Raw genomic sequence first — 26,450 nt, forward strand, 5'->3', positions numbered from 1 at the left:
ATAGATAGATAGATAGATAGATAGATAGATAGATAGATAGATAGATAATTATAAATGTGCAAGAACAAAGATTTCACTTATGTTAAAAGCTAAAAGTGGCAAAAGACTAGCTAAAAACAGCAAGCTTCTAGCTAAAAGTAGCCAAATATAACCTAAAAGCTAAAATAGCAAAAGCCTAGCAGCCAGATAAAAGCTAGATGTTGAAATAAAATAGACGATAACAGACGTTAAAGCTCAGGACTTCAGGTGAGACTGAAAGAGGTGCAGTGGGTCGTACCTCCGTGTGACAGGACCCTCAGGAACGGCTCCAGAACGCTCATATTGACCCGAGACTCCTGTGGAGAGTCACTCGTTGAGAAGCAGCGCCACCTGGTCCCCTCCTCGTCCACCACATCCTCCTTATCCAGAGCTCCCAGTCCACTCTGATCGACCCCTGGGAGAGAACCGGTCCTGGAGTGTGACCTGGACCTGGAGCCCATTCCTCTGTGGTGACTGGAAGCCACGCCGAGACGCTGCAGGTCGTCTAAGGAACAAGTCCGCATTTAAGGACTGTAAAAGCATCAACTCAAGACACCTTTGACCTTTGACCTCTCACCTTCCAGGTTCAGGTCATAGATGGGGAAGTGCAGTGATTCACTGTCTGAGGGCGTCTCCATGGCATCCAGGTCGATATCGAGTCCGGTGTCGTCAACCTCATCCAGTGACGGGGACAAGAAGCCTGAGGCGAAGTCATCAGACGCCATCGACTCGCTGCCTCCTGAGGGAGAAACATCATGTGACAGGAAGAGACGGTGTGACAATGGATCCAGAAGGATTCAAATCAATAAAATAATTAATTGGAATAAAAGAACAAAACATACATTACCTAACGATAGGCTGAGTTCTGGAGCCGTCAGGACTTTCTTCTTCTTTGGTCGAGACAGAGACAGACTTCTGGGACGAGCTGGACACACAGTTGAACATTTGAATGAAGTTAGTTTACTTTTATTCATTCAATATTTATATTGTGAACGTTTATGGAGCATTCACACGATTGGGATCCATTTATCTTCCGTACGTTTGTCGGCGTCTTTCTCGTTCCACAATTTTTGTGCTGTTTCAACAAATCATGAATCAAAATGTTCAGCTCATTCAGGACACTTTTGGTATTGGTGCAACTTTTGCTTTTTGAAATATTTAGCCTTTTCTGTCATTTTTTTTTCTCATAGAAAATGAATTGAGCTCATTTTACATCCTTCAAATCTTTAGATCTGTTTACAAATGTTTACTGCTCCTTTCACATTTTGTTCTGCTTCAGCTTTGTGCAAATTTAAACTTTTGTTCAGCTACTTTCAGCTGCTATTTCAGCTGTTTTGTGATCCTTTCAGATTCTTGTTGCTAACTACAACATTTTTGTGTTTCTTCTAAATTATTTTTGCTAATTTCAGCTTGTTATGCTCCTTTCAGCTTATTTCTGCAAGTTTCAACTTTTTCTACTACTTCAGCTGTAGCTGAAGGTGTCCATGCTAATGCTAAATTTGAGCTTTTTCTTTAGCTAGCTTTTAGCTAATTCCACATTTTTGCACTTGTTTAAACATTTTTCAGCCTAATTCAGCAAAATTGTGCTCTCTCCACTTCCTTCTTTAGAAAGTTAAGCTTCTTTCTACCTTTTTTAGCTACTTTCAACTGTTTTTTGTTGCTCATTTCAGCTTTTTTCAGATAATTTCCACTTATTTGTGTTAATTTCTGCTTCTTTCAGCCTAAAGGGCAAACAAGCTCTTTTTGCTTTCTTCTGCTAATTTAAGCTTGTTCTGACCTTACAGCTAGCTTTTTGCATTTTTAGCTAATTTTAACTGTTGTCAGATAAATTTGAGTTTTTCATGTTAATTTCTGCTACTTTCAGCCTAATTAAAATTTTATGCTCCTTTCAGCTTTTTCTTTTGCAAGTTTCAGCTTGTTCTGCTCTTCAGCTCTTTTATTGCTAATTTTAGCTTTGTCAGCTAATTCCACATTTTATGAGCTCGTTTCAGCTTTTTCTGCTTCCATCTGGTTCTTTCTGCCTTTTCAGCTACTTTTCAGCTATTTTTTTGTTGTTGCTAATTTCACCTTTGTTAGCTAATTTCTTAATTTTTGTGCTAATTTCTGCTTATTTAAATCTAATTCATTCAAATATGAGTCCTTTCTGATTTATTCTGCTAATTTTGGCTTGTTCTTCCATTTCAGCTACAATTCAGCATGCTTTTTTCCCCCGCTAATTTCAGCTGTCTTTCAGCAAGTTTTTCTGCAATAAGCATTCACACTGCATTTTCGCAGGAAATAAAATTTTTCTAATTTTATTTATAAAAATCTAAACAGGGCCTGGTCTGATTTTGTGCAGTCGCAGAAAATAAAAATCAGGATCTACTACAGAAAACAACAACCTGTTCCTGATTACCTGGTCTGTTCCTGCTCGATGTCGATGATTTCCTCTCGGAGTCAGACGCCTCGAACTCTTCACTTCCTGCTGGGTGAGAGGACGGGTAAGACAGGAAACTGAAGAAGAAGAAGTGTGAGAAAAGTGGCTTTACCTGGCTGGAAGTCAAACACCTGCTGCGTGTCTCCTGCTGACAAACAAAGTGATAAAATGCTGAGAACAGAATCTGAACTGGTCTCAAACAGCCATCATGATGTCCTCACCTTCTTCACCTGCAGCAGACGTTTCCTTCCTGCGTTCCTCTTCCTCCTCTTTATCGCCTTTAGAACAAGATAACGTGATTCCGCAGCAGCAAAATAAGAGACATATTTAAGATCGACACACCTGTACCTGTCCTCTTACCTGCTGAGTGACCATCTGCTGTTGCCATGGCTACGTTGTGTCCTCCTGCGTCTTTGTCTTCTGTTAAAAAACATTTAGAACTGAGCCGGAGATCAATATTTTAGTCCAGTTAATTACAAATGTTGTTATACTCTGACCACATTGTCTGAGATGAATGATTTTGTGTGTCTTCATAAACGGTTGAGTACCTGTTTGATTAGCGTACGGCGCAGCGAGAGACGTGTTTGTCGTCCAGGTACTTAAGGAAGCTTCAGCGTCACTTGTTGGAAAAGTACTGGTTGGGTTCATGCTGCTGGTGGTTCCGGTGTTTAGTGTTTTTATCTGCCAGAAACATCCTGCCCATTCACAGAAAAAAAAGTGTCACACTGACAGAAACAAAGAAAAAATATGCACTGGTTAAAAAAATGTACAATACAGTCCAATAAGCTATTTACTAGGTACATACCAGATACCTGATATGTATGTACCAGGAACCTACAGGAACTGGGCTGTATTATGAAATGACTTGTTACCCTATACTTACAGGAAAATACTAGGTATAAGACTGGTACAAACCTGGCATGTACTGGCCTGGGAACAGTACCAACCAGGTTCATACTGGGTAAGTACTCACTATGTACCCAGTATGTTTTTTTGAATATTCGATACATACCTAGTATGTACATAATACATTTCAGGTAAGTACCATGTGTGGAACAGCTTGGTACCCAGTAGATTCCCATAAATAAATACTCAGTACCTATTTGCTACGTATTTATGATTTATTTACAGGTAGGTACTAGGTAAATACCTGAGTGCCTTGTCAAGGATTCAAGGAACTTTGATTGTCATACCAGCTCACATTTTCATGTTTATAGTATGAAATTTGGACTCAGGTCCCAGATCAAGAAGCCTAACAATTAACAATGGTGGAGACCCAGAGTAAGACCCAGGACACGCTGGAGGGACTATGTTTCTCAGCTGGCCTGGGTGCACCTTGGGATCCCCCTGGAGGAGCTGGCCCAAGTGGCTGGGGAGAGGGAAGTCTGGGCCTCCCTACTTAGGCTGCTACCCCCGTGACCCGACCCCGGATAAGCCTAGTGGCCTTGCTCTGAATGCTCCTCATCCGCCTGCTTGAGCGGAGGGGCTGGAACAGACTGTGTGCAGGATGAGTGCAGTCCTTCATGATGCGGAGCGCCCTCCCCCTGCATCGTAATGTGTAGAGGTCCAAGGTGGTGGGAAGGCTGCTCTCCACAGTTTTCTGTGCAGCCGTAACCACCCTCTGCAGAGGGTGTCAATACCAGTACTAACTGGTATCATTGATTGAATTAGGAGGGAAAACTTCCAGTAAGCTACTGTCCTGGCTGAGCATTCGACTGCCATCTTCATCTTATTTATTCTGTTCTCTTTGGTTGAGGACATGTTCTGTGTTATTTTTCAGCCTGTCTGTGTCCCCTTCTAATTAACAGAAGAAGAAGTCATGATCTGCAGGGCTGCAGTAGCTCGGTGGTCAGTGCCATGGTCTTGTAAAACTGAGGCTGCAGATTTGAGCCCAGGTTGCATCAGGAAAGACGTCAGCTACAAAACGTTTGACCGATTTTTCATGGTAGCTGTAGCAAACCCTGCAGAAGGGAGCAGCTGAAAGAAGACAATGATGCATGATCTGCAAGACTCTTGATGGAGAACATTCTCAGCCCTTGTTGAGGGATGATCCAGCTATTGTCAGTAAAATACCACCCAACCTGTTGTTGAGAACATTGGATTTGAGGATATAAAATGCGCTACTTCGATGCAATGCAAAATAACTGTTTTCATTTATTGTTTTACAGACTTGTTTTGTATTATGCATCCAAGTGCTGCCCAACCCCCGCTGGTTTTCAGCTGATATCACTAATTTGTTGAAATGAAGACAAACCACATTGAGAACAATAGATATAGACAATAAAACACAATAGATATATCGTGTAACTAACGTCGCCTGCACAGGAAATTGAAACGTGTCATTGTTTTGAATCGATGGGTAGTCATTTATATCGGCCTTTTCTGCGTTGCGTGCTCTCCCAAGAGACAAATTATTTCAGGGACAATTACCTCGATGAAACTATTGTTTGTAGCTATTGGTGACACTGATGAGGTACACTAATGATGAAAATTAAGTACAAGTGCTGTGTAGCAGAGAGTACTGGCCCACTTTGACTTCCAGAGAGAAGACTTCCAGGCACTAAGTACTTACATACCTAGTACACTGTATAAGTTAGGTACCCAGTATCAGGCTCATTTATGGTTAAAGCCTTTTATTGTGTATTTCTTCTCCTCCGGCTCCTTGATATTCCTGACAGCAGCCGTATAAATCACCACATCGCTTTAGTGTGAGCTTGTATTCAAACGTCAGTCATACTACAACCTGATTCAGTCGATCAGAGAGGAAGCTAAAGTCAAATCGGACAGAACCAAAGCGCTGACAACCACCGCAGTGTCACCTTTTAGATCTGTTTTCTATAAACAAACACAAAACATGCAAATCAGGCAGAGGTTAACTGTCAGCAGCAGAAACCGCACGCTTGTGGCCAATGACGAATAAATCCGCAACAAACGATGTTTATATCTGGCAGAATGTTCTTCTGATATCAGTTTGAGGTGCAGGTTCGGATGCATTTATTGAAACAGAGTGCAGCTCTCCTGCTGGGACTGCCTGTAATAATAAGAGCACTCAAAGGAGAAGCAACCGAAACAGGCTGAACCTGTTGACACGATGCTGAGCAGCTTAAAATGTAACTTCGTGAAGATTTGAACTTAACAAACCCTGTTCAGAAACTTGGATCAGACTGCAGCAGGAACCTGTGCCGGACCGGTACCACCCTGATCAGACATGAACAGCTTAAGAACAGGCGGAGGCTGAACTACAAAATAAAAGTCTGATCTGGAAGGAAGGGAAGAGAGCATAAAAAAGTTTAGAGGGACAGGAGTTAAAGTGAACAGACTTACGGCAGTGCAGATCAGCCCCGTCGACTGTCAGGTGAGGCGAGACAGGTGAGGTGGGTGAGACGGGTTCAGGACAAACAGGGACCGGCTGGTGAGTTTATGAGTGGACTCTGACACCCTCACCACCTGTCTCCCCTCTGTCTGTCTGTCTGTACCTGTAAGGACAAAGGAGGTGTGGTGTGTTGCAACAAAAAGGGCCCCGCCCGGTTGCCGTGGCAACTCTGACTGTGCAGCAGGCGTGCCCAGGGTGGAAACTGCAGCACGCATGTTGCTACCTGCTGAGTGTGTGTGTGTGTGTGTGTGCGTGCATGCATGTCTGTGTGTGGCAAGTCAGTGGCACAGCTGACCCGAGCCGTTTGACAGCTTCTTTTGTTCTGAATGTTTGCAAACTGTTTCCCTTGAGCTAAAGCAACAATAAGTTCACACGTTAAAGCTGTGAAAAACCCTGGAAGATACATCTTTGTGTTGCAGCCTTTAGTTTTGGTTGATGAGTATGGAGGACGGAATGTGACAAAATGAAATAAATCAATACATAATAATGAATAGTATCATTTAAATGTTAAATACGTCATTAAAGCATTAAATACACAATTAAATTATTTATTTTAGGATTTATTTATTTAACTGTGTCACATTCCACCCATGAAATTATGTTACGTGTCAGTCTCACTTGTCAAACTCAGTGGGCGGGACTAACGCTGATCACGTGAAATCCATTGCTTTGGTCTGAAGTCATCTCGTAAAAGCGCGTTTTCTACTTTACGTTCATGGTATGAAAAAAAAGGTTTCATCCAAACACACGTAAACACAATTACTACTTCCTAAAGTTTCTGAATATATTTTCTTGCCTGTGGATCCATCAATTATCGGCGGTCGATTTGTCTCCGCTTGCTGTGACGAGCAGCAAATCAGGCGTCAGGGTCTGTTCACGAGCCGCCCTAGTCCCGCCCACTGAGTTTGACGATTGAGGTATATTTAATTATTTAATGATGTATTTAATAATTAAATTATACATTTAATTTAGGAACATTTAGGAACTTTTGTGTAAAATCTTTTTATCTGTTGCTGCTGTTACACTTGAATTTCCCTTCCGTGGGACAATAAAGGCTGTTTCTATTCTATTCTATTGTAATTGTTATGTTTGTATTGTATGTTTCATTTTGTCACATTCTGTCCTCCATAGCTGAGCAGCCTGTTTCACACGCAAACAAACTGTAGACACCAACTTTTCAACACTCGCTATGATGATGATTTTTAGTCGCTGATAATAGAAGACACTGTAACTTGACAATAATAATCTGAATCAGTCATGATTAGAATTACAACTTCGTGTATTTAATGGGAAACATGAACTTTCAAAATACGTTTTTCAGAAAAATGTTCTTGTTTAGCAGTATTTCAAAATACCAGCATCCTGTTAACAACATAAAATAGCAAATTTGTGACATTATTTTTCTCCAGTAAAAGAAAATGTTAGCTTTGCTTTGATTTATTGAAGCAATGTTGGACTCCTGCAGGTGACGATCAGAGAGTGGGGATTTTTAAATGGATTTGTTGTCTTCAAAATGTTATTAAAAGTTTTATTCATATGAGTGGCACTGTGGATCAGTTGGTAGAACTGTCGCCCCTCAGCAAGAAGGTTGTCAGATTGAATCCCAGTTGTGAGGCCTTTCTGGGTGGAGTTTGCATGTTCTCTCCGTGCATGCGTGGGTTTTCTCCGGGTGCTCCAGTTTCCTCCCACAGACCAAAAACATGCATGTTAGACTGATTGGTAACTCTAAATTGTCTCTAGGTGTGAGTGAGAGAGTGAATGGTTGTTTGTCTCCATGTGGTCCTTTGGTGGACAGGAGACATGCGTTGACCCCACATTTCACACAGTGGTACCAGTGACCCCCTCCTTAAAAAGGTAATGGTAAATATAATGGATGGATGTTAGTCAGAAAAAGGTGCATGATTTTACAGAGATATGTATTTGCTATGTAGAAAAGCATTTAGCATAAACAGGCTTAAAATCTAAAATCCTAAAACCAGTTTCGAGTTTCCATATATTTTATTCAGTCCATTATCTGGAATGATCCAAAAATATCCTGTATATACTCGGTGTTTTGTTTGTTTCGTTTTTTAAAGAAGCAAGAGGAAAAGTAATCTATCTTTGTGTAAATGTAAAGAGCACATTTTTACACGAGCCAGGACTTTTTTTTTTTTAATTTACTCAAATAAATTTGAACATACATTACTTCAATGTATACATAAGTTTGCAATATTTTCTTTTAAAAGAAATTGGAAATTATTACATTTAAATAATATTTATCCACTCTCGATTCATTTTTTCACATTTTATTGTATTCTTTAATCTAATTTCTTGTGATAAATATCGTAGACATCACACTTTATGTGTTGATTTTTTATTTTTTTTAATTTTTTTTACAGAACTTCGTTTCGTTAAAAAGAACGCAACGCTTTTCTGTTAGGTTGCGTTTTCAATAAAGTTTGTCCAAAGTTGTGTGACGTCACTTCCGTCATATCCAACATGGAGTCCAGCGGTGTCAAGCTAAGTTTCTGGGAGAACGGACCAAAACCCGGACAGTTTTACTCTTTTCCCGGCAGCAGTACCAGCGGATCGGGTACATCATGTGGGCCGGTTCGACACACGCTGTGAGTGAACCGTCCTGTCGGAACCGAACCTGTGTACATTATTTTAAACCCAAACAGCGGTGTCGCTTTCGGTTTTAGCTCCTCTCTGCAGTGCTGTATCATCATGGAGAAACATGCTAACTGATGCTAAAACCCCTGATTATATCAAACGTAATGTTTTATAACCACCCGAGGCAGGATGACTGATTTAATAGTTTTTTTTTATTTTGTTATGTTTTATTGATAATACGAGTAGTAATTTTTATTGTGTTTCTGTCTTGTTGACTGTACGTTACCGGGTTAGCTACGTTAGCTTAATTTCCTTTTTGTCTCTAAATCTAAATAAAAGCCTTCGTTAATATTTTACGATGTTTTATCTAACCTGGATATGTGGAATGACCTTATCGTATTTTTCTAGTTCAATAAAAGTGTTGATTTCTATTAAAAATTTAAGCTGAAAAACTTAAGACAGAAAAGCTTTTCTGATATTTTTTCTTTAGTTTTCCTCCTTATGTTTAATTATGAGGCTCTTTCTGATTTTATATCTAAAGTGTTAGGTTTCAAGTCGTGCCATTCAATAATAGCTAAAATAACACACAGAAAATTAAATAATAAACCATAACATTTCTGTTGGTCACTGACTGTTAAATTAAAACTGTTCAGATTACACAATGTTTATGTTTATTCAGCTCAAACAATAGGTATTAATTGGGAAATAATATTTTTTGTACAGTTTCAGGCTTTTAAAAATTATTTAAGCGTAATTAAACCTTCTATACTCTCTCCCAACATCCGTCACTATTAGAAAAGTCTGTAACACTTGTGAAATTTAATATTTTGCTTTATGATCAGGATAATTTTTAGTGTGTATTTCAGCTTTATAACTAATTGAAAAGGTTTTAATCCTAATGTGCCTGAATTAACCTGGAAAGTTCTGATGGATTCAATTCATCTGTGCAAATATTTTAGATATTAACCAATAATTTTTGTTCAGTCTTGATATTATATATATTTTTTTGTATGAATAATGACAGTGATATTTCTTCTTCCTCTCCACAGTAACCCGATGGTGACCGGAACATCGGTGCTTGGTGTAAAGTTTAATGGCGGCGTTGCCATTGCGGCCGACATGTTGGGCTCATACGGCTCTCTGGCTCGGTTCAGAAACATTTCTCGCCTCATGAAGGTGATGGCCACAGTAAACAAAAACACAAGTTGCAATGAAAAAGAGAAAACCTGCTTAATCTTAATTTGTGCTGCAGGTAAACGACAACACGATCCTGGGGGCATCAGGCGACTACGCTGACTACCAGTACCTGAAACAGGTCATCGAACAGATGGTGTAAGCTGCTGATCAGAAGCTCAGCCTGCTGCATCTGAATAATGTGTTCCTATAAACATTATTGTTTTCCTGTTAGGATCGATGAACAGCTGCTTGGTGATGGCCACAGCTACACACCGAAGGCTATCCACTCCTGGCTCACCAGAGTGATGTACAACCGTCGCAGCAAGATGAATCCCCTGTGGAACACCGTCGTCATCGGTGGTTTCTATAATGGAGAGAGGTAAGACATCCTGGTTTTAAAAAACAAAACGGTTAGAAATCATGCTGTTGCGTTATATGAAGGGTTTTTATTTTTTGAAGTCCCGCTGGCAGAATATGGAAAACAAGGCAGGGAGTGAAGCGTGTAAGCCTGTATGATGCCCAAGTCCTCCATCTAAGGGTTTACCAGACCCTCAAGAAAGCTGCGATGTGGGTGCAACTTTTCCACAAACTTGACAAATTTTCACCCAGTTTCTGGCGTCAAATCCTGCAGGATAAAAACGTGTTCTGAGCAGGAAAATCCCATTTTTTAATTAATGTTGCTGTTAGAATTGGAGCAAGACAATTTTCTGAAATATTGTGTGAAAGTGGCGTCCCCATATGCAACAGTGTGTTTAAACATAGGTGAAAGTTGTCATTTGACAAACACATTTCTACTGTGAAACAGTCCAGAATGCTTGGGCACAGTCAGCCAGGACTAGAAGTGATGATGATGAGCTCCCCTCATAAATGGAGGAAAATGTGTTTGCCAGCTGAGAAAGTGTCTCCTTAAATCAAATAAAACCTGTCAGTGCTTTAAATTAGTTATATCATTAACAGCTGATAACATAAATGTAGGACAAAGACATGGAAGTATCAGTAATTACCAGATAATTCACAGAGCCTGTAGTTCAGCAGATTCTCTTTTTTTTTTTTTACAATTGGACCTCAGCATCAAAACAGCTCTGCTTTATTTATATCAGTAATGTGTGTGTGTGTGTGTGTGTGTGGGGGGGGGGGGGGGGGCTACAAAGCATCACAGCTTTTAATGGCATCTAAGCCAAAAAAGCTGCTGCAAAATCAGATATTTTAGGCTGCAACAGAAAAGTTCTCAAACTCCTGGTGGGACTTGTTTACTGACATTAACAACAAATTGCTTTAAAATGTTTAAACGAACCAGCACCATCTCTCACTTCTCACCTGTTTTTTTTTAAATATAAAATAACTACACAAATGTTTCTTCTCTAGTTTCTTAGGTTATGTGGACAAGCTGGGTGTAGCTTATGAGGCTCCCACAGTGGCCACTGGTTTTGGAGCGTACCTGGCTCAGGTGAGATCCAGTTTTCATTCAACCTTTATTTAGACAGGTAAATCCCATTGAGCCTCGAGGACTCATTTACAAGAGAGACCTGATTTAACAAAGAATGATGAAAAACATTGGACAACAGCGACAACAATAAACAGTTATAAAAAGTCATACAATTTTTATTTATTTATTTTTTTTAACAAATAGGATGGCTAAAAAATAAATAAATAAAAAAGAAAAGTAACAAAAAACAGCTAGATTGGACGCTAAACAGGCTTTAGCCCATTTTTGACTTTTTTATTTTGCCCATAAAGCCGTGACGCTGACAGACATGAGCGTGGAATTTAATACTGTGTCATATGGGCTTCTGTTTCAGACTTGAACTTCACATTAATGTCATTTACGCTTCATTTTGGCAGTACAGTGGCTAAGTGGTTAGCCCTGTTACCTCACAGCTTAAAGGCTTTAAGCCTCGGGTTGAGCCTGAGGTCTTTCTGTGTGAAGTTTGCATGTTCTCATGTTTGCGTGGGTTTTCACCAGGAACTCGTTTCCTCCCACAGACCAAAAACATGCATGGTAGGTTTCCTTTTAGGCGCAGGGTCTCCTTTGAAAAAAGGATCTATGATGTCAGTGGAATTTGCCTGGTTAATAAAGGTTAATAAATGCACTTTGAGTAAAATCAGCTCTGTGATAAACTTTGACATGATCGAATGTATTTAACCTTGTAAATGTCTTTAATATAGTCGCTCTGCACTGTAACTGAATTCAGAAAGAAGCTCTGCGTACAAAGTGAAGCCTACAAACTGTGTGTGTTTTTACAGCCACTGATGAGGGAGGTAATTGAGAAGAAGGCAGATATCACCAAACAAGAGGCCCGGGACCTGGTGGAGCGCTGCCTCAAAGTGTTGTACTACAGAGACGCTCGCTCCTACAACAGGGTGAGTTCACGTCCCTTCAGCTCATCCCAGATTTAAAAACAAAACGCTAAACTCTTTGGTACTTTAAACTGTGCACATTATCTTGTGTTTACTGATTTGTCTCCTAGACTAATGTTTTGAAAAGATCAACCCAACAGCTCTTTAAAAGCTGTCTTTTATTAGCATACAATTGTTTTTATTACAGCACGAGATTGCCATCGTAACGGAGGAAGGGGTGGAGATCATCGGCCCTCTGTCCTCAGAAACCAACTGGGACATTGCTCATTTGGTCAGGTGAGGTCCATGCTTGTTGCTGGTTTAAAAAAAAAAAGTTTTTTAAAATAATATCAGGATCATATGACCAGTTTTCAAACAGTAACACGCTCTGTATGCATTTTTCTGTTTTCTCTGCAGCGGATTTGAATGAAAGCAAACTTCAGCAACTTTTTTTTTTTTCCCCCCTTCATCAAAAACAGCCAACAGTTCACATTCATCTTCTCTATCCCAGTTTAGTTTCTTTTTGTTTTCTGGTCACTTTTGTAAAATGGAAAATAAATGTGGTAATTGAAACTTATACTGTCTTTCTGGTTTTCTTTGTGTGATGTGAAGGTTATTTGTTAAAGCGTCGGTGTAAAAATTAAAAGTAAACGTAAACATCTGATTTCGAACCAGTCATTTCAACTGTTGGATATTTTGGAGGATTATCTATTATCAAGTGTGTAACAACTGGTGCCATCGGGTGGTTAAGTTGGATATTGCGAACATCTCATCCACTGCTGACACAAGCGAGAAAAATAGGCCAGATACAGCTAAAAATAAAGTACTTCATCTTCAGCCATAAGGTATGAAGTACAAGTACTGGGAAATAAAAAGAAAAACACTTGGTCTACCTCAACTGAACCACAACACCTTCAAAACTTTAAAATACACCATCCCTGTACCATGAATATTTCCAGACAATTTCTAAAATAAAACAGAAACATTGATGCTTATTTTTGTAAATTTTGGAGTACTTTTAAAAGTATTTATTTGCATGTCTTTTTCTTATTTTATTTGCCAAAGTCACTGAAAACAGGTCAAACGTTGAACTTAACCAACATATACACAAATTACAGCCAGCCGGATGTAGTCACTTGATTAAAGCTTCCATGTAATTTTCAGGGGATTTAGCAGAGTGCTTGTTTACACCGAGTATGGACCCGCATTTTGAAATTGCATTTAGCAGATTTGAAAAACTAGAGAGATATTTTAGATAGCACCCTTTTGATTTTTATGTGTCAGTTTATATTTTGCAAGGAGTATCTTTATTGTTTAAATCTTTCATATACAGTATCATGGTTAGGTGGCCCAAAAAACAAAAACGTCTAAAAATAGTCAATCCATAGAAAAATTAAGTAAAAATACTTGAAAAGTTGATGCTCGCATATAAAGCAAACAAACCAATAAATTGCTATTTAAATTACTTTTTTTACATGTATTAAATGTAATATTTAAACTTGTTTGAAGTTTATTCGCTTTCAATGTCTGAACGGACTGCTGTTGCCAGGCAGATTTTGCGAGATAAATTCTTCTGTTTTGTTACTGGGCAGACCAGAAAATGGCGTCCAATCAGAATAATCTATGCCGAAAGAATATTTCTGCTCGGCCAATGGGATTCTGCCTTGTATCGGTATCCGAGTAGATTTTCGAAAGCTGACCAATCACAATAGACGTTTGCTTTGTAGTCAGGCAGACATAGCCAAGTCGTCCAATCACAAAAAAATCTGAAAGGGGATTTTTGCTGTATCTTGGCTCAGGTACTTTCTTTTTCTTTTTAAAAATAATACTAAAATGTGTCTCACCCGGTCGGTCATACATTATTAAGATAATTAATTGACTATTATCTGGGGTCATTTTGAAATCAAAATACAACGCGCAAAAACCCGTTTTGCTGAGGCTCCTTTGAGTTAGCAAATAACCTCAAGCTAGCCGAGCAGCTGTCAACGTTAGCCGTTAGCTTAATCCTCCTTTGTGGCTAACGCCTGTTTGCGGTTTCCAGCGGCATCGTGTGTGTCGGGTTTGATCGTGATAAATATATTTCGCTAGCGACAACGCTTTTGTCAGCAAACGCGAAACATGTCCGTGTTGTCCGTTAGCCAGCTAGCTCAGCCGTGCCCCGTGGAGCTGCGTCGGAGTGTGTTTGTGTGTTGTGTAGGAAATGGCAGGCACATGACCACCGGCGCTACTCCCGCTGTAAACACAGCCGACATGGGAGCCGACATGTTCGGTTCGCACCAGGAGGAGCTCTGGCCGACGACAGGCTGCATTTTACCTCCCAGAAAAAGTCCGCCCCGTTGTGTTTGACAACACCCTGACAGCCAGCACATGTCACCACCAGGCAGCGGGCCTTTTTCAGCCTGGCTGGGCGGAACCGGTGTTTGGACTCTGAGCCTGAATTCACCGTGGTGTGATGCTGAAACGAGGCGAGGAGCAGAGACACACATTCTCCAAGTGACACCTTTATAATCACATAAACCCAAGATCGTTGACAGCATTGGTTCTCTTTGCATAAAAAAAAAAGCACAATTACCCCAGAAGCTCTCTTCTTATTGTGCAATGGTTTAAAGGTTCTTGATGCAAAGTAAAAGAACACATAAATGATCAAATGGTGCAGTTTGAAAGAGTTTTAGTAGTTTTACAGATATGCAATTCTAAAATGAGGGTATGCGCTCAGCGTAAACAAAGATTGAGTCATGTTTAATCTATTTAAATTTAGATTAATTTAAAAATCGTATCTATATGTTTTACTTATAGGGGAGCGATATAAATAAAGATTGAATGGTGGCGCAGAGTTTAGCGAAGGTGGACCTATGATCAGAGGGTTGTCGGTTCAACTCTCCAGACAACATCAAAACGAGGGTGGGAACGGTGAAGCACCCACATCTACCTCTACCCTCTGTGCCCTTGATTCTCATGTTAGACTCATGAATTCCTAGTCAGGATTATCACTGAAAAATATCACTGTGATGCCACTTGATTGTTGATATGTGCTGCTGATTATCCATGATGCTGATCTCATGCTGCTGATTTATTTCATGCTGCTGCGTTCATTCGGCCTCATCTGCTCACACAGACTCATGTTCGTGCTGCTGTTGTTTGGCGCATTGTTTTGTACTATTAGTGCTTAGTGTATTCTTAGTTTAGCGTATATCTTTTTTCATTCAACTTTAATTTATACAGGTTAGTCCCACTGAGCTAGTTCGTATCTTAGATCCTACTATTGTTTTTCTTTACGATTTGTATTTTTGTTGGATGTAACTTGGACCCTGTGTATATAGTTTCGTCCCACCACGTACCACATGTGGTGCGAATGACACTAAAGACACCTTGACCTTGAGCAAGGCCCCAAACCCCCACCGTCTGCTCCCCTGGGTGCCGTAGGTGGCAGCTCTCTGCTCCACACTGAGGGCTGTGGCAGCTCGGTGGTCTGTGGTTGTGTATAGAATGGCATCCAGCGTAAAAACAAATGCTGTCTTCATGCGAGTTAGTTTTCTGCGGCGACCCCTGAAGAAATGAGCAGCTGAAAGAAGAAACAAAGTCCTGCATGTTTTTCCTCAACCAATCTGAGCGTAAACCAGTACGTCTGAAAATTTATAGCTTCTTGATGCCAAATGTCTCCTCCGTGGACGGTGTGACATGTTTTCAGTCCTTTCGGCTCGTTCTGTAGGTAAACAAACACACGTGGATGTTGGCAGTCGTTCACCAATTTTTTTATTTAATGACGCATCTTCAATATGAAAAATAAACATGGATTTTGTTCATGAATTACTTTTATTTTTGGACCAGTCTTCACAACATTTCATTGAATACCTAAAAAAAATTCTTACATTGTTCATGTAGTCATAGGTATCCTAATGAAGAATATGTTTATTTATTTATTTATTTTTGTGTTCTATTAATCGCTTCATAGTTTTCCATCATTTTGTTGATGTTTTCTTGAGTTTTTGGTTCCTGCAAATTAAACATCCTTCACCTGTTGTGTTGTTAACGTTTAGTGTGAAGGCTGAACTTTATTATTTTCACCACAGCTGGTCTTTTTGAGTCAGAAGGGATCTTTACAACTAAAGTTAGTCAGTTTTTCTATGATGACATCATTGTATGTAAGTTAGGGTTTCAGTTCAGCATCTAGACTTCTTAAGCTTTTTGTCTTTGACTTGCTTTGTGTTGCAGAGTTTTTGTGGTCTTCCTCAGCGAACTTTATTTGACGAAGGTAGATGAGATTTTCTGTCTATCTACAGATGGTGGTTCTGAACACTGGTTAGGTGGTCCAGATGTCGGAGGACCAGCACCACCAGCGGGCCGAAGCCTCCCAGCGGGCAAAGGGCGGTCTGGAAGCAGGAGAGGGCGACACAGAGCCCAGCCTGCTGCTGCAGAAACTAAAGAGCAACATCTCGTATGTAAAACCAAAAAAACTATCACTGAATTATTGATTTTCTTTAAAAAAAAAATCTACATTTTTTGTTTAATGGGACATTTTTAACCTAGTGTATATTCAAGGTCTGTGCAGGTAAAAACAAAAGTTTAGAGCCAACAGGATCAGTTTTAGTTGCCAATAAAATGTTGAAGCTTCAATGTTACCACGAGGATATTCATTAGAGATAACTGAATCTTAAGTGTCAAAAAACAAACATTTTATTTAATGACAAACAAAATATTTATCTGTCATTCTAACATTTTCTGTCACACCTGGTTAGCTTGGAAGTTAACGAGCTATTCTTAAGAGGTATTTTTTAAATGAACACCTTTTTGGGATCAAAGCGTTGAACTGATTTAACCCTTTACCACCTAAAATAAACCCACAGAAAATTTGTGCCTCTTGATCTTAAATCATTAGTTTGGTTTGAAACATGGTGTCAACACACCCACAGCTGATAACGTCTGAATGATTATGAGCAGGTTGCTGATTGGTACTTTTCTCTGCCTCGCAGTAAGAATGTTCAGACCAAAGTGGATCAGATCCTGGTAAAAACGTTGCTCTCATTTTTTTCAAGTTTGCTCCTTAAAAGAAAGCGTTCGGTGAAGTTGGCTCACGCATGATCTTTCTTCTGCTTCGACAGCAAGACGTTCAACGTTTCTCTGACAACGACAAGCTGTACCTGTACCTCCAGCTGCCCTCGGGGCCCAGCTGTGGAGACAAAAGGTTTGAGTTGTTTACTGTCAATAAAAGCTTGTTCGAGTCGATGCATATGGTGAGGAGTTTTGTGTTTCAGTTTGTAGTTTTTTTTAAATAAATTATTAATGTTTACCAAAAAGAGCAATTTGTCTAGCACACATTAACGTCGAATCGTCGTTAAAATGAGTTAAATCCTGTGAGTCCAGGGCTCTCAATAAAATAAAGAGTATGGAAGAGAGGGATCTTCGTTACCCAAGCCTTAATTTGTTTTGAAATGTTGAGTAAAGGCAGTGAGACGTGTTATGGATGTTTAAAGACATTTGACTTGTCTTTTGTCTTCATGTTCAGTTAAAAACTCCAGTTTGTTGTTTAAGAAAATAATTTTTGACCTTCAAAAGTCCATATTCAATAATCCAGGTATACAATCCAACAATTTTCAGTCAGGTCATCTGGACAGTTTTTTTTTTTTGTGCTGAAACATTTCATCTTCCATCCAGAAGGCTTCATCAGTCAAGGAAACACACAACACAAAACTGCTTCTTCACCCAACAGCTTACTCCAAAGTGGAACAAACCAGTTATGTTGGTGCTAAGATGGTCTCTTTGGCACGTCCCCTCCTCTGGTGCTGGCCCTCTTCCTCGTCGACAGTCATGTCAAACTGGATTGTATACCTGGATTATTGAGCATGGACTTTGTTGGTTTTGAACAAGTTTGACATGACTGTCGATGAGGAAGAGGGCCGACACCGGAGGATGGGGTGTGCCAAAGTGACCATCTTAGCACCAGCATAACTGGTTTGTTCCACTATGGAGTAAGCTATAGAGGGAAGAATCAGTTTTGTGTTGTGTGTTTCCTTGACTGATGAAGCCTTCTGGATGGAAGGTGAAACGTTTCAGCACAAAAAAAGAAACTGTCCAGATGACCTGACTGAGAATTGTTGGATATTTATGACCTTGGTGTGCCGCTCGGGGTGACTGCATGTTGGAATAGTTCTGTTACTTTCATTCTGAGTTACTTCTTTTGAAAACTTTAATTCTTCTTCTTTCTGGATGGAAATCGCTTTTTTCAGACGATTACTTCCTCCGGTATCGGACGCTGTGCATCTGGAGGGATTTTAACTGAAACCCTTTTACTTTTGGGCATTTGTTATGATGCGTAACCATGGCAACAATGTTTTTTTTTTACAACCTGGAGCAGCTGATTAACCTTTCAAAAACTCAAATACCTCAGCTACAGCCACAAATCCCAAATTAGTTGAAAAGGAGGCGCTGTGGATGAATTCCTGTCAACCTGGCGGAGGTGATCGAGTACCTGACCGCCGAGATCATGGAGCTGATGGGAAACTCGGCTCGTGACAAGGAGCTTTCAGGCAGTCCTGCTGCCCAGGAGGACCGAGAGGCCCGCTGGATCTGACAGCAAGCTGGATCCAGGTGGACGGATCGGTATCTGTAGACAGATTCTTCAAATTCGCTGCAGGAGATCCTTCCTGCCCGCAGCTATCAGCATCTTTAACAACTCTTGAATAAAACAAGGACGATGAGCTATGACAACACTTCATTTCCCTTTGGGACGAATAAAGTATTTTTGAATTGAATTGAATGGGAATAAAAATGTTTGTTTGCATTATGTTGTGACAGGACGGGAACACGTGTGCTCTTGTTTAATTTTAATACAGATTCTTTTGCTTGTGTCTGCGTAGTGGTGGTGACGCCAGTTCGTTCAACACAGCCGACCAGCTTCACACCTGTAACTGGATCCGCAGCCACCTGGAGGAGCATTCAGACACTTGTCTGCCCAAACAGGATGTCTACGAGACGTACAAGTGAGACGGCCCAGAAAGGCACAGATTTAACTCACAGAAACACCAGATTATTAATCTGTAATCCTTGTCCTGCAGGAGATACTGTGACAACCTGCAGCATCGTCCTCTGAGCGCTGCCAATTTTGGGAAGATCATCCGAGACATTTTTCCAAACATCAAGGCGAGACGACTCGGGGGCAGAGGACAATCCAAATATCCTTTGAATGTCTGACACAAACTGCGGGATGAGAGCCAAGGATAGTCTGCTCCTCTTACTTTAGATTTAGTTTGAAATTTATGCATTTGCTATTAAAATATATTATTATTTGACATGAAAAATGTCCAAGTATGAAGTTTGGATAATTTAATAACTTGAAACTCGACTCACTGTACTTTCTGCTTGTTGTAGAAACTGTTCATTCTGAAACACATTTCTGTTTCCTTTTTTTACATTTAATTAAATTATCACACTAATCAGTAATATCTGAGTAGGATTTTTTAACTCTAGAACTTAAAAAAGGAACATCTCTCTTGTTGTCTAACTGCACTACCTGCGCCTGACAGACATAGCTGAGGGTTTACTACAATACGTTGGAGTTAATCGCTGCCGCCTCTTTATTTTTATGGTGTTCTCTTGATTTGACCATTTAAAAGCTGCTTTTAACCTCGTGATGTTTGTAAATGTGGTGTCTGGAGGTTGCAGGTTGAATTCCTTAACCAGTTTGTCTGACACATACTGTTACAGCGGCATCAGGAGGAAGACCGTCCTCAACATGCCTCTTCTGCCCAACCTGGACCTGAAGAACGACCCGGTACCCACACGACTCTAATACTGTATAACTGTATACTACTAGTGATCCTGTACTACAACAAATACTCGTGTAGTCTCAAGTCTCAAGTCTCAAAACCGCAAGAGGCTTTAGAAGCCTCAGAAATATTTTTCTTTTTTTTTTGTACTTTGTAACTTTTCAAAAATAATAAAAATGTTCTTGTTCTTGCATCATTAAGGACAATAGAAGAGGAAGTTGATTTAACACACTTCCTACAGAGTGTGACGTTCTGCTGTGAGGAACGTTCACTGAGCTCCTGTTTTACTTTGGTTCCTCTTTGCAGTCGGAGCTGACTGAGCTGGTCCAGACCTACAAACAGGAAGTGACGGAGGCGGCGTGCGAGCTGATCTGCGATTGGGCGCAGAAGATCTTGAAGCGTTCCTTCGACACGGTGGTGGAGATCGCCCGCTACCTGATCCAGGAGCACATTGTGAACCCTCGCTGCAGCCAGGCCGATCTGGTGACCTCTGCTGCCCTCGCAGGTTGAACGATCGCATCCAAGGGGACACATTTTGTTATAAAGCGACAGAATCATGTTGGGAGTCCACACAGGGATCATTTAAAGTTATTTTAAAGCAACAAATCAGGAAGAAACGGTTAAAGTGGGTTTTTTGGGATTTCTGAAGTGCATAAGTAAAAAATAAACAAACAAAAAAAATAAGAAATTGATTTGGAGCCAAAACTTTTCCCGCCTTGGATCCCCGTTCAACTTGAGGTTAAAAACGTTCACGGAACCTCAAACATGGAGGGTCAAAACTTTCGATTACTTCGTTACATCAGTTTTTAATATCAGTTTTAAAATTGTTAAAATATGTTTAATGACTGAACTTGGGGGAGTGGTGGTGCAGAGGTTAGAGAAGGTGAGCCTGTGATTGGAAGGTCGCCGGTTCAACTCCTTGGACCAACAACATCAAAATGCGGGTGGGAAAGGTGAAACACCTACACCTGCCTCCACCCTCATTCGCCCCATTCTGTCCCTTGAGCAAAGCCCTGCATCTGCTCCCTTGGGTGCCCTACATGGCAGCTCTCTGCTCCACACAGACGGCTGTGGTAGCTCGGTGGTCTGTGGTTGCATCAAGAAGGGCATCCGGCATAAAAACAATCACCAAGTCTTCATGCGAGTTAGTTCGCTGGGAGCAACCGGGAAAAAAAAAGTTTATTCTTTATATTTTGTTTCCAAGTGGAAGTTCTCACTTTAGACTTTGAGAAAAGTGGCAACATTTTGCAGAATGGGGACACTTTCTAACTTTAAAAGTCTTTTAACAACCTTTATTTATACAGGTTAGTCTCACTGATCCACGAGGACTCATTTACGAGAGGGACCTGTTTAGGGATGCACCGATCCACTTTTTCCACTTCCCGTACCGATTCCCGTACGTGTTGATCTGATTGGTTAAGTTAGTAGTGTTATAGCTGGACGTTTTGGTGCCACCCCTTGGAACCGTCGCTGCGCACGTATTGCACGTAGCGGTCGAACGTGTTGGCTGAGGGAGTGTGAAATAGTTCCAGATGACTGATCCTTTCGCTCGCTCCATTTTGAAAACGGTCTGTGCAGCGAGTTCGCTAGCGCAGAGCACAAAGCACAGAATTAGAGTGAATAGATCTGCCCAGTTATGGATCGGCCACATTGTCACCGATACCCGATCCAGAAGTTTTTCGATATCGCGACCGATGTTGGAATCGGATCAGTGCATCTCTAGACCTGTTTCAGACAGAACGTCTAAAGCACAGACAACAATAACAATAAACTACAGTAAAAATGCAGTTCAAATAAAAGTAGTGTTATAAAACAACAAACCAGGGTGCCGTAAAACAAGAACATTTACAGCGAGCAGCAAATGCCTCCTACTTTTGTAAAACCTGTAAACTGATCGGAGCGGTCGAGACTGTTGAAACAAAGAACCTCGACTCATGGCAGACGGATTTTTACGAGTTGAAATAATTATTCAGGCAGCGTTAAAGATTATAATTCCTACAGTGGTTAAACAGACTCTGCTGCCATTTTTGAAAACAACTTAAAGTTTCTGCTTCTGTCGTGCTCCTGCAGGTGGTCCAGCTAAAACGCACAAGGTCATCAAGAAAGCTCCTGTGCTCTCCAAACCTGATGGAGACGAATCCTCAGATCAGAGGGTCTGTTTCCAGCCGAGCGCTGATTTTATTCATCCGTCTGTCTTTCTGCTCACTTACTTCCTGTTTGTCTGCAGAAGGAACAGGGAGACTCGTCTTCATCCTCGTCCTCGTCCTCTCAGAAGCTTCCGTCTGGAGACAAGTCAGCAGCAGCAGCCAAACCTTCCACAGCAGATGCCCCGCCTCCTTCCTCTACCTCTTCTTCATCTCTGCGACCAGCGGTAGGTCAACACTAAAACACTTTTTTTTGTAACTGAGGTGCTGCTGTGTGGAGACAGACACCCAAAGTCTTCAGATCTGGACTGGACTGTAGAAATAATGAAACTTTAATGAAGTTTTTATCAAACTATAAAAGCTCAAAAGCAAACAGTAGAGAGGTTTTTTTTTTTGCACTAATGTGCGACAGCTACCTGGATTAATTGTTGAATAACCTCTGACCTTTTTTTTTTTACCAACTGAATAAAATAAATAAATAAAAATTCACAGTTTTTAGGCACAAATCGAACAGAATGCCCAACATGAAGATTCACACCTTATTAGGCCTGTCGCGATAAACAATAAATCAATTAATTGCACGATAAATGAAAATTATCGACCTCATTTTCATTTATCGTTTGTTCGTGTCTCTCCTTCTACCGAAGACACCGGATGACAAAAGGCTCAACTCTGGTGCTCTTCACTGACCCCTCCCTTTCTCCTTTCTTTTTAAAATCCATTTTAATCGTCCAAAATGGCGTTTTTGGATCGTTAAAAGAAGCTAAGCTGAGAAGCTAAGCTAACAGGCCGACCTTGGGAAAAAAAAAAACCCTCCGTCTTGTCAAAGTTACAAAATTCACGGTTGAAACCCGTGCCTTCGTGTAAAAAGTTGTTTTCTCTGCAAAAAGAAGCTGAGAACTTTGTTTTAAACTGGTTTTTATTTATTAAAAGCTTTGTGTGACAAACGCTTTGCTAAAGAGCTTAAAACACACCGAGCGTCCGCCATTTTCAGAACCAAAAAACAGGAACGAGAGACAACTCACGTCACGTCAAGGGGCTTCCCTCTGATTTTTATTAAAGTGACACGCTGCTCGCCCCCTCACTATCCGTCCTTCGGTTCAGTCTTATACTGCCGTCCGGTAGTCAAAAAAGTACTACACACAAAAATTAACCAACAGTTCTTCTTTAATTTGACAATAATTACTAATTATTGTCAAATTTCAAACAATATTATCGTTTATCGCAATAATTTCTGAGACAATTAATCGCCAAGCAAAATTTATCGTGACAGGCCTAAACCTTTGTGTAATTTAAAAGATGCTGAGCAGACGTGTTTCAGTTGTTGCAGTTAAAATGAGCAGGTAACATGAATCCTGATCTCTGGCTGTGCTGCAGGTGGAGGCGTTCATGAAGCAGTTACCCAGAATCCTCCCTCGCAGCTCCGTCCCTGATAAGAGCCTCTCTGTCCGCGCCTCTCTGCCCTCGCAGGCTCCCAAAGAAGCCTCTGGTGTTGGGGGGCCTTCTGGACACGGGGGCTCTGCTGACCTTCACCCCACTGCCAGCAGTGGTGGGGTGAAGGTCATCGCCATGGCAACGCTGCCCCAGCAGCAGGGCGGGCCTGTCCCTGTGATGTTCCTTCCTCAGAGCTGTCTGTCGTTTGAGAGGGACAAGGTCGCTCCACCTCCTCCTCTTCCTCTTCAGCAGCAGCAGCACGCAGTGGCAGCCCCCACCTCGGTGGTCCAAAAAGCACGAGGGACCGCCACCAAGCGCCCGCTGGAGGGAGAGACATCAGGCGGCGGTGCTGCTGGTGTGTCTGGTGCCTCAGCTGTCAGCACGTCTCCAGTGAAACGGAAACGTGGACGACCAAGAAAACCTCGGCCTGAGGACTCACTTCCTGCTCCTCCTGTCACTCTTCCTCCTCAGCCTCCCCCTCCTCCTCCCTCTCAACAACCAATCATTACCTCCCTGACTGGCGGCGTCATCCAGAAGGCTTCTTCCTCTTCGTCATCCTCCTCGCAGCCTGTGGTGGAGCTGGTGATCCAGGAACCATCAGGTTTGGTTCTGAGCCAGCTGCCGGCCATGTCAGACCCCGCCCATCGGCTGTTGGAGCACCGCGGCGTGGTGGTGCAGTGTCAGACAGGTGGGACGGCTGAGTTGGACCATCACAGCAGGCCGCTCCTGGTGTTCCAGAGTCCTGGGAACCCAGGCTGGGAGCTGGCCTCGCCGGGACGGACCCAGATGGTAGAGGTGATCCAGAAAGCTCCGAGGCCGAGCAACAACAGTACAGCTCCTCCACATGCAGCGCAGCTCCACCTGCCTCCTCTTCCTCTGCCCAAACTGCAGGAGGATCAAGGCGAGGTGGAGATCACGCTGATGCCAGTAGATCTGAATGTCAGCTCGCCTCCTTCCTCGACTGCTCCTGCCTCCTCCTGCTCTCTTTCCTCCGCGATGGTGGTGAAACTAGAGGATGAGGAGGAAGGAAACGGCATCTCAAACAGAAAAGGACTTTAGCTTTTATCAACTTCCCTCTGGTCTTTTTGTAATAGCCCTTCACTCAACTTTTACCTCACCTGCTAAAAGCCCCGCCCCTTTACCTCCTCATTGGTGGAAATCCCAGATTGGCTGCAGCAGAGAGCCAATCAGGCAGGATGAATGAAGCCAAAACGTCAACACTAGGGATGCACGATATTATCGGCATGGTATCGGTATCGGACGATATTAGTGATAAAGTTAAATATCGAATATCGGCCATTCCATCAAAATAACTCACCGATATAAAAGGTGATGTTTCAGCACAATGTTATGACATCACACACTCCATTGAGTTTAGATTTGTGAAAATTTACAAATTTGCACTCTTCGAGTGTTGTCGTTGTGTTAGAGAGAGTAAATGTCATGAATAAATTTGACATTAATAAACAATCTAAGTTGAAATGTTACATCATTTTCAGCCCCTTTTTTGGCGTCTGCATTTGATAGAAGGACAATCTGACAAAGACCATGCAGAATAATGTAGTATTTTAATTCCACAGCAGAGAAAGTTATGTAGTCTCTGTAAGTAGGTTTAGGGGGGAAAATATCGGTATTGGTATCGGTTATTGGCCAATTAAGTTTTAACATATCGGATATCAGCCAAAAATCCAATATCGTGCATCCCTCGTCCTTTCCTCGCCTACAGAGCACTCGTCCACTGCCTGAACACTGTTTGAAACCCGTGGTTCTTTAAACGCATGTTTGTCTGTGTTGAAACCAGAACCACTTTCCTCTCTTCCTTCATTCTTGTAAACTCTAAAAAAAAAACAATTCTGCGCTGAGATTTGTTTGTTAGCTCCTGCGCTTTATGTAAACGAGAAAAACCTGACAAAGGGTCAACCATAAGAGAGAGGGAAGTTGCAAAAGGAGGAGGGAGATGAGTTAGGTGTAGATGGAGACAGCGGGTACGTACGGGTCGGAACCTTGAAAAGGTTCTCTGCGCTAAAACAAGCCCTTAAATAGAACCCAGCTTTGACTCACTTCATGAAACTGTTGGAAAAATTAGCTCGAAACTTGAGCTACAAGTAAAAAGCGTTTATATGGAGACGCAACCAGAGAGTTCTGGGGACTGATCCAAAACGTGACTCAAAGCTCGGTTCTCCCCTCCTCTTCAGGAGTTCCTCTGTTCTAAACAGCTTTGTGTTTTTGTTTCTGTCTCTGAGAGAGAAAAAAAAGAACAATTATTTAAAAGAACAAATCACCCAAATGAATATAATGTGTAAAATTTGACATTTTATATAAAAAAAAAAAAAATAAAATGTTAGTGACTTTTTAAGGAAATCTGAATAGTTTATAATATTTGTCAGAAAAAAAAACAGCTTGACCAGATTCAGCATCAGAATGTTCATAAAAGTTTTAAAATTAATCATAAACTCTAAAACATCTGAAGTCGGGTCTGTTTCGTAGCTTCTCAGAACATTTTCAAGTCAAGAGCCAGTCCTGAATTATTACTTTTCAGTGCCATTTTACCGTCAAGACTGTTAAATGTGAAGCTGTAGGCGTCAGCTTTTAGTGTAACATAGCACAAAAAAACAGGAAATTTATTTAAACGACACGATCTCTGACCTAAATGATCCCAACCAGACCCGACTGAAACTGTTCCTGTCACAAACAACAACATGTGGTGATGTGCTCATCTCCTGCAGCCTGCCAGATGAAAATAGATTCACAGAAATGGCAGGAGTGGAGTGAAACTTGTTCCTAACCGCTGGAGAAAGTTCAGCCTCAGGAACTATAAAGCACAAAGATTTCTGCCACGTAGCACTAATATGTTAAGATGCAGTAGAGATGAGATATAAATAGGGGGTATTTGCTTCTGTAGCACTAAAGTTGTAAACGTCATGACGAACCTGTTGGTTGGCTTACCTGTTTGTTGCCATGCGCCCTTTGCACTACTTCCAGTCACCTCTTTGAGCTCGCCTCTGCAGCTCTGCTCCAGTCAGCAATGTGACACGACCAGGATCGTTTCCCGTCTCTGTCACTGACTGGCTGCCGAACAGCAATCTTCTCCTGGCCTTAGTTTTTTAAGCCGATACTCCAACTCCAGTTGACCGGTCACAGGACAAACCTCCAAATGACGTGAGGAGTTGGAAACAGGAGTGGAAAAAAACTGCAAG

At 41.3% G+C, this 26,450-nt stretch overlaps 3 protein-coding genes across 3 annotated transcripts in view; 2 read left to right on the forward strand and 1 right to left on the reverse strand.

The window, feature by feature from the left end:
• The window catches only part of LOC119425745 (BCL2/adenovirus E1B 19 kDa protein-interacting protein 2), an 8,072-nt gene extending 2,170 nt beyond the window's left edge, over window positions 1-5,902 (reverse strand). Inside the window, exons 1-9 of the mRNA XM_037693291.1 lie at window positions 5,759-5,902; window positions 2,983-3,129; window positions 2,795-2,854; window positions 2,656-2,712; window positions 2,547-2,579; window positions 2,414-2,482; window positions 866-943; window positions 596-757; window positions 278-523 (exon numbers count right to left, since the gene is read on the reverse strand). Coding sequence (XP_037549219.1) covers window positions 278-523; window positions 596-757; window positions 866-943; window positions 2,414-2,482; window positions 2,547-2,579; window positions 2,656-2,712; window positions 2,795-2,854; window positions 2,983-3,082 — 805 coding nt within the window. The 5' untranslated portion in view covers window positions 3,083-3,129; window positions 5,759-5,902. The remainder of the gene's footprint in view (window positions 1-277; window positions 524-595; window positions 758-865; window positions 944-2,413; window positions 2,483-2,546; window positions 2,580-2,655; window positions 2,713-2,794; window positions 2,855-2,982; window positions 3,130-5,758) is intronic.
• A 2,371-nt stretch (window positions 5,903-8,273) lies between these two features.
• psmb4 (proteasome 20S subunit beta 4) lies at window positions 8,274-12,489 on the forward strand. The gene is made up of 8 exons (XM_037693293.1): window positions 8,274-8,410; window positions 9,449-9,575; window positions 9,652-9,731; window positions 9,808-9,954; window positions 10,941-11,022; window positions 11,820-11,936; window positions 12,121-12,209; window positions 12,330-12,489. Exons 1-8 carry the CDS (start codon window positions 8,286-8,288, stop codon window positions 12,340-12,342), a joined length of 780 nt encoding a protein of 259 aa, XP_037549221.1. The 5' UTR covers window positions 8,274-8,285; the 3' UTR covers window positions 12,343-12,489.
• Window positions 12,490-13,675: 1,186 nt separating this feature from the next.
• Window positions 13,676-24,468, forward strand: rfx5 (regulatory factor X, 5). Its single transcript, XM_037693282.1, has 11 exons — window positions 13,676-13,711; window positions 16,193-16,347; window positions 16,883-16,916; window positions 17,012-17,094; window positions 18,767-18,889; window positions 18,965-19,081; window positions 19,602-19,680; window positions 19,982-20,180; window positions 21,746-21,828; window positions 21,903-22,046; window positions 23,197-24,468. The coding sequence occupies exons 2-11, from the start codon at window positions 16,226-16,228 to the stop codon at window positions 24,310-24,312; spliced, it is 2,100 nt and encodes a 699-aa protein (XP_037549210.1). The 5' UTR covers window positions 13,676-13,711; window positions 16,193-16,225; the 3' UTR covers window positions 24,313-24,468.
• Window positions 24,469-26,450: the final 1,982 nt, after the last annotated feature.

Source organism: Nematolebias whitei, chromosome 19 (genome assembly GCF_014905685.2).
Source record: "Nematolebias whitei isolate Nwh7 chromosome 19, NemWhi1, whole genome shotgun sequence".
Classification (NCBI taxonomy): Eukaryota; Metazoa; Chordata; class Actinopteri; order Cyprinodontiformes; family Rivulidae; genus Nematolebias; species Nematolebias whitei.

Excerpts from the sequence above, each read along its gene's own strand:
- rfx5 (XM_037693282.1), top strand. The coding sequence starts at position 16,226 with ATGTCGGAGGACCAGCACCACCAGCGGGCCGAAGCCTCCCAGCGGGCA. Across the intron at positions 16,348-16,882 it reads AAACTAAAGAGCAACATCTC|TAAGAATGTTCAGACCAAAG; the intron begins GTATGTAAAACC and ends TCTGCCTCGCAG. Across the intron at positions 17,095-18,766 it reads CCCAGCTGTGGAGACAAAAG|TGGTGGTGACGCCAGTTCGT; the intron begins GTTTGAGTTGTT and ends GTGTCTGCGTAG.
- psmb4 (XM_037693293.1), top strand. The coding sequence starts at position 8,286 with ATGGAGTCCAGCGGTGTCAAGCTAAGTTTCTGGGAGAACGGACCAAAA. Across the intron at positions 9,732-9,807 it reads CAGGTCATCGAACAGATGGT|GATCGATGAACAGCTGCTTG; the intron begins GTAAGCTGCTGA and ends TTTTCCTGTTAG. Across the intron at positions 11,023-11,819 it reads TTGGAGCGTACCTGGCTCAG|CCACTGATGAGGGAGGTAAT; the intron begins GTGAGATCCAGT and ends GTGTTTTTACAG.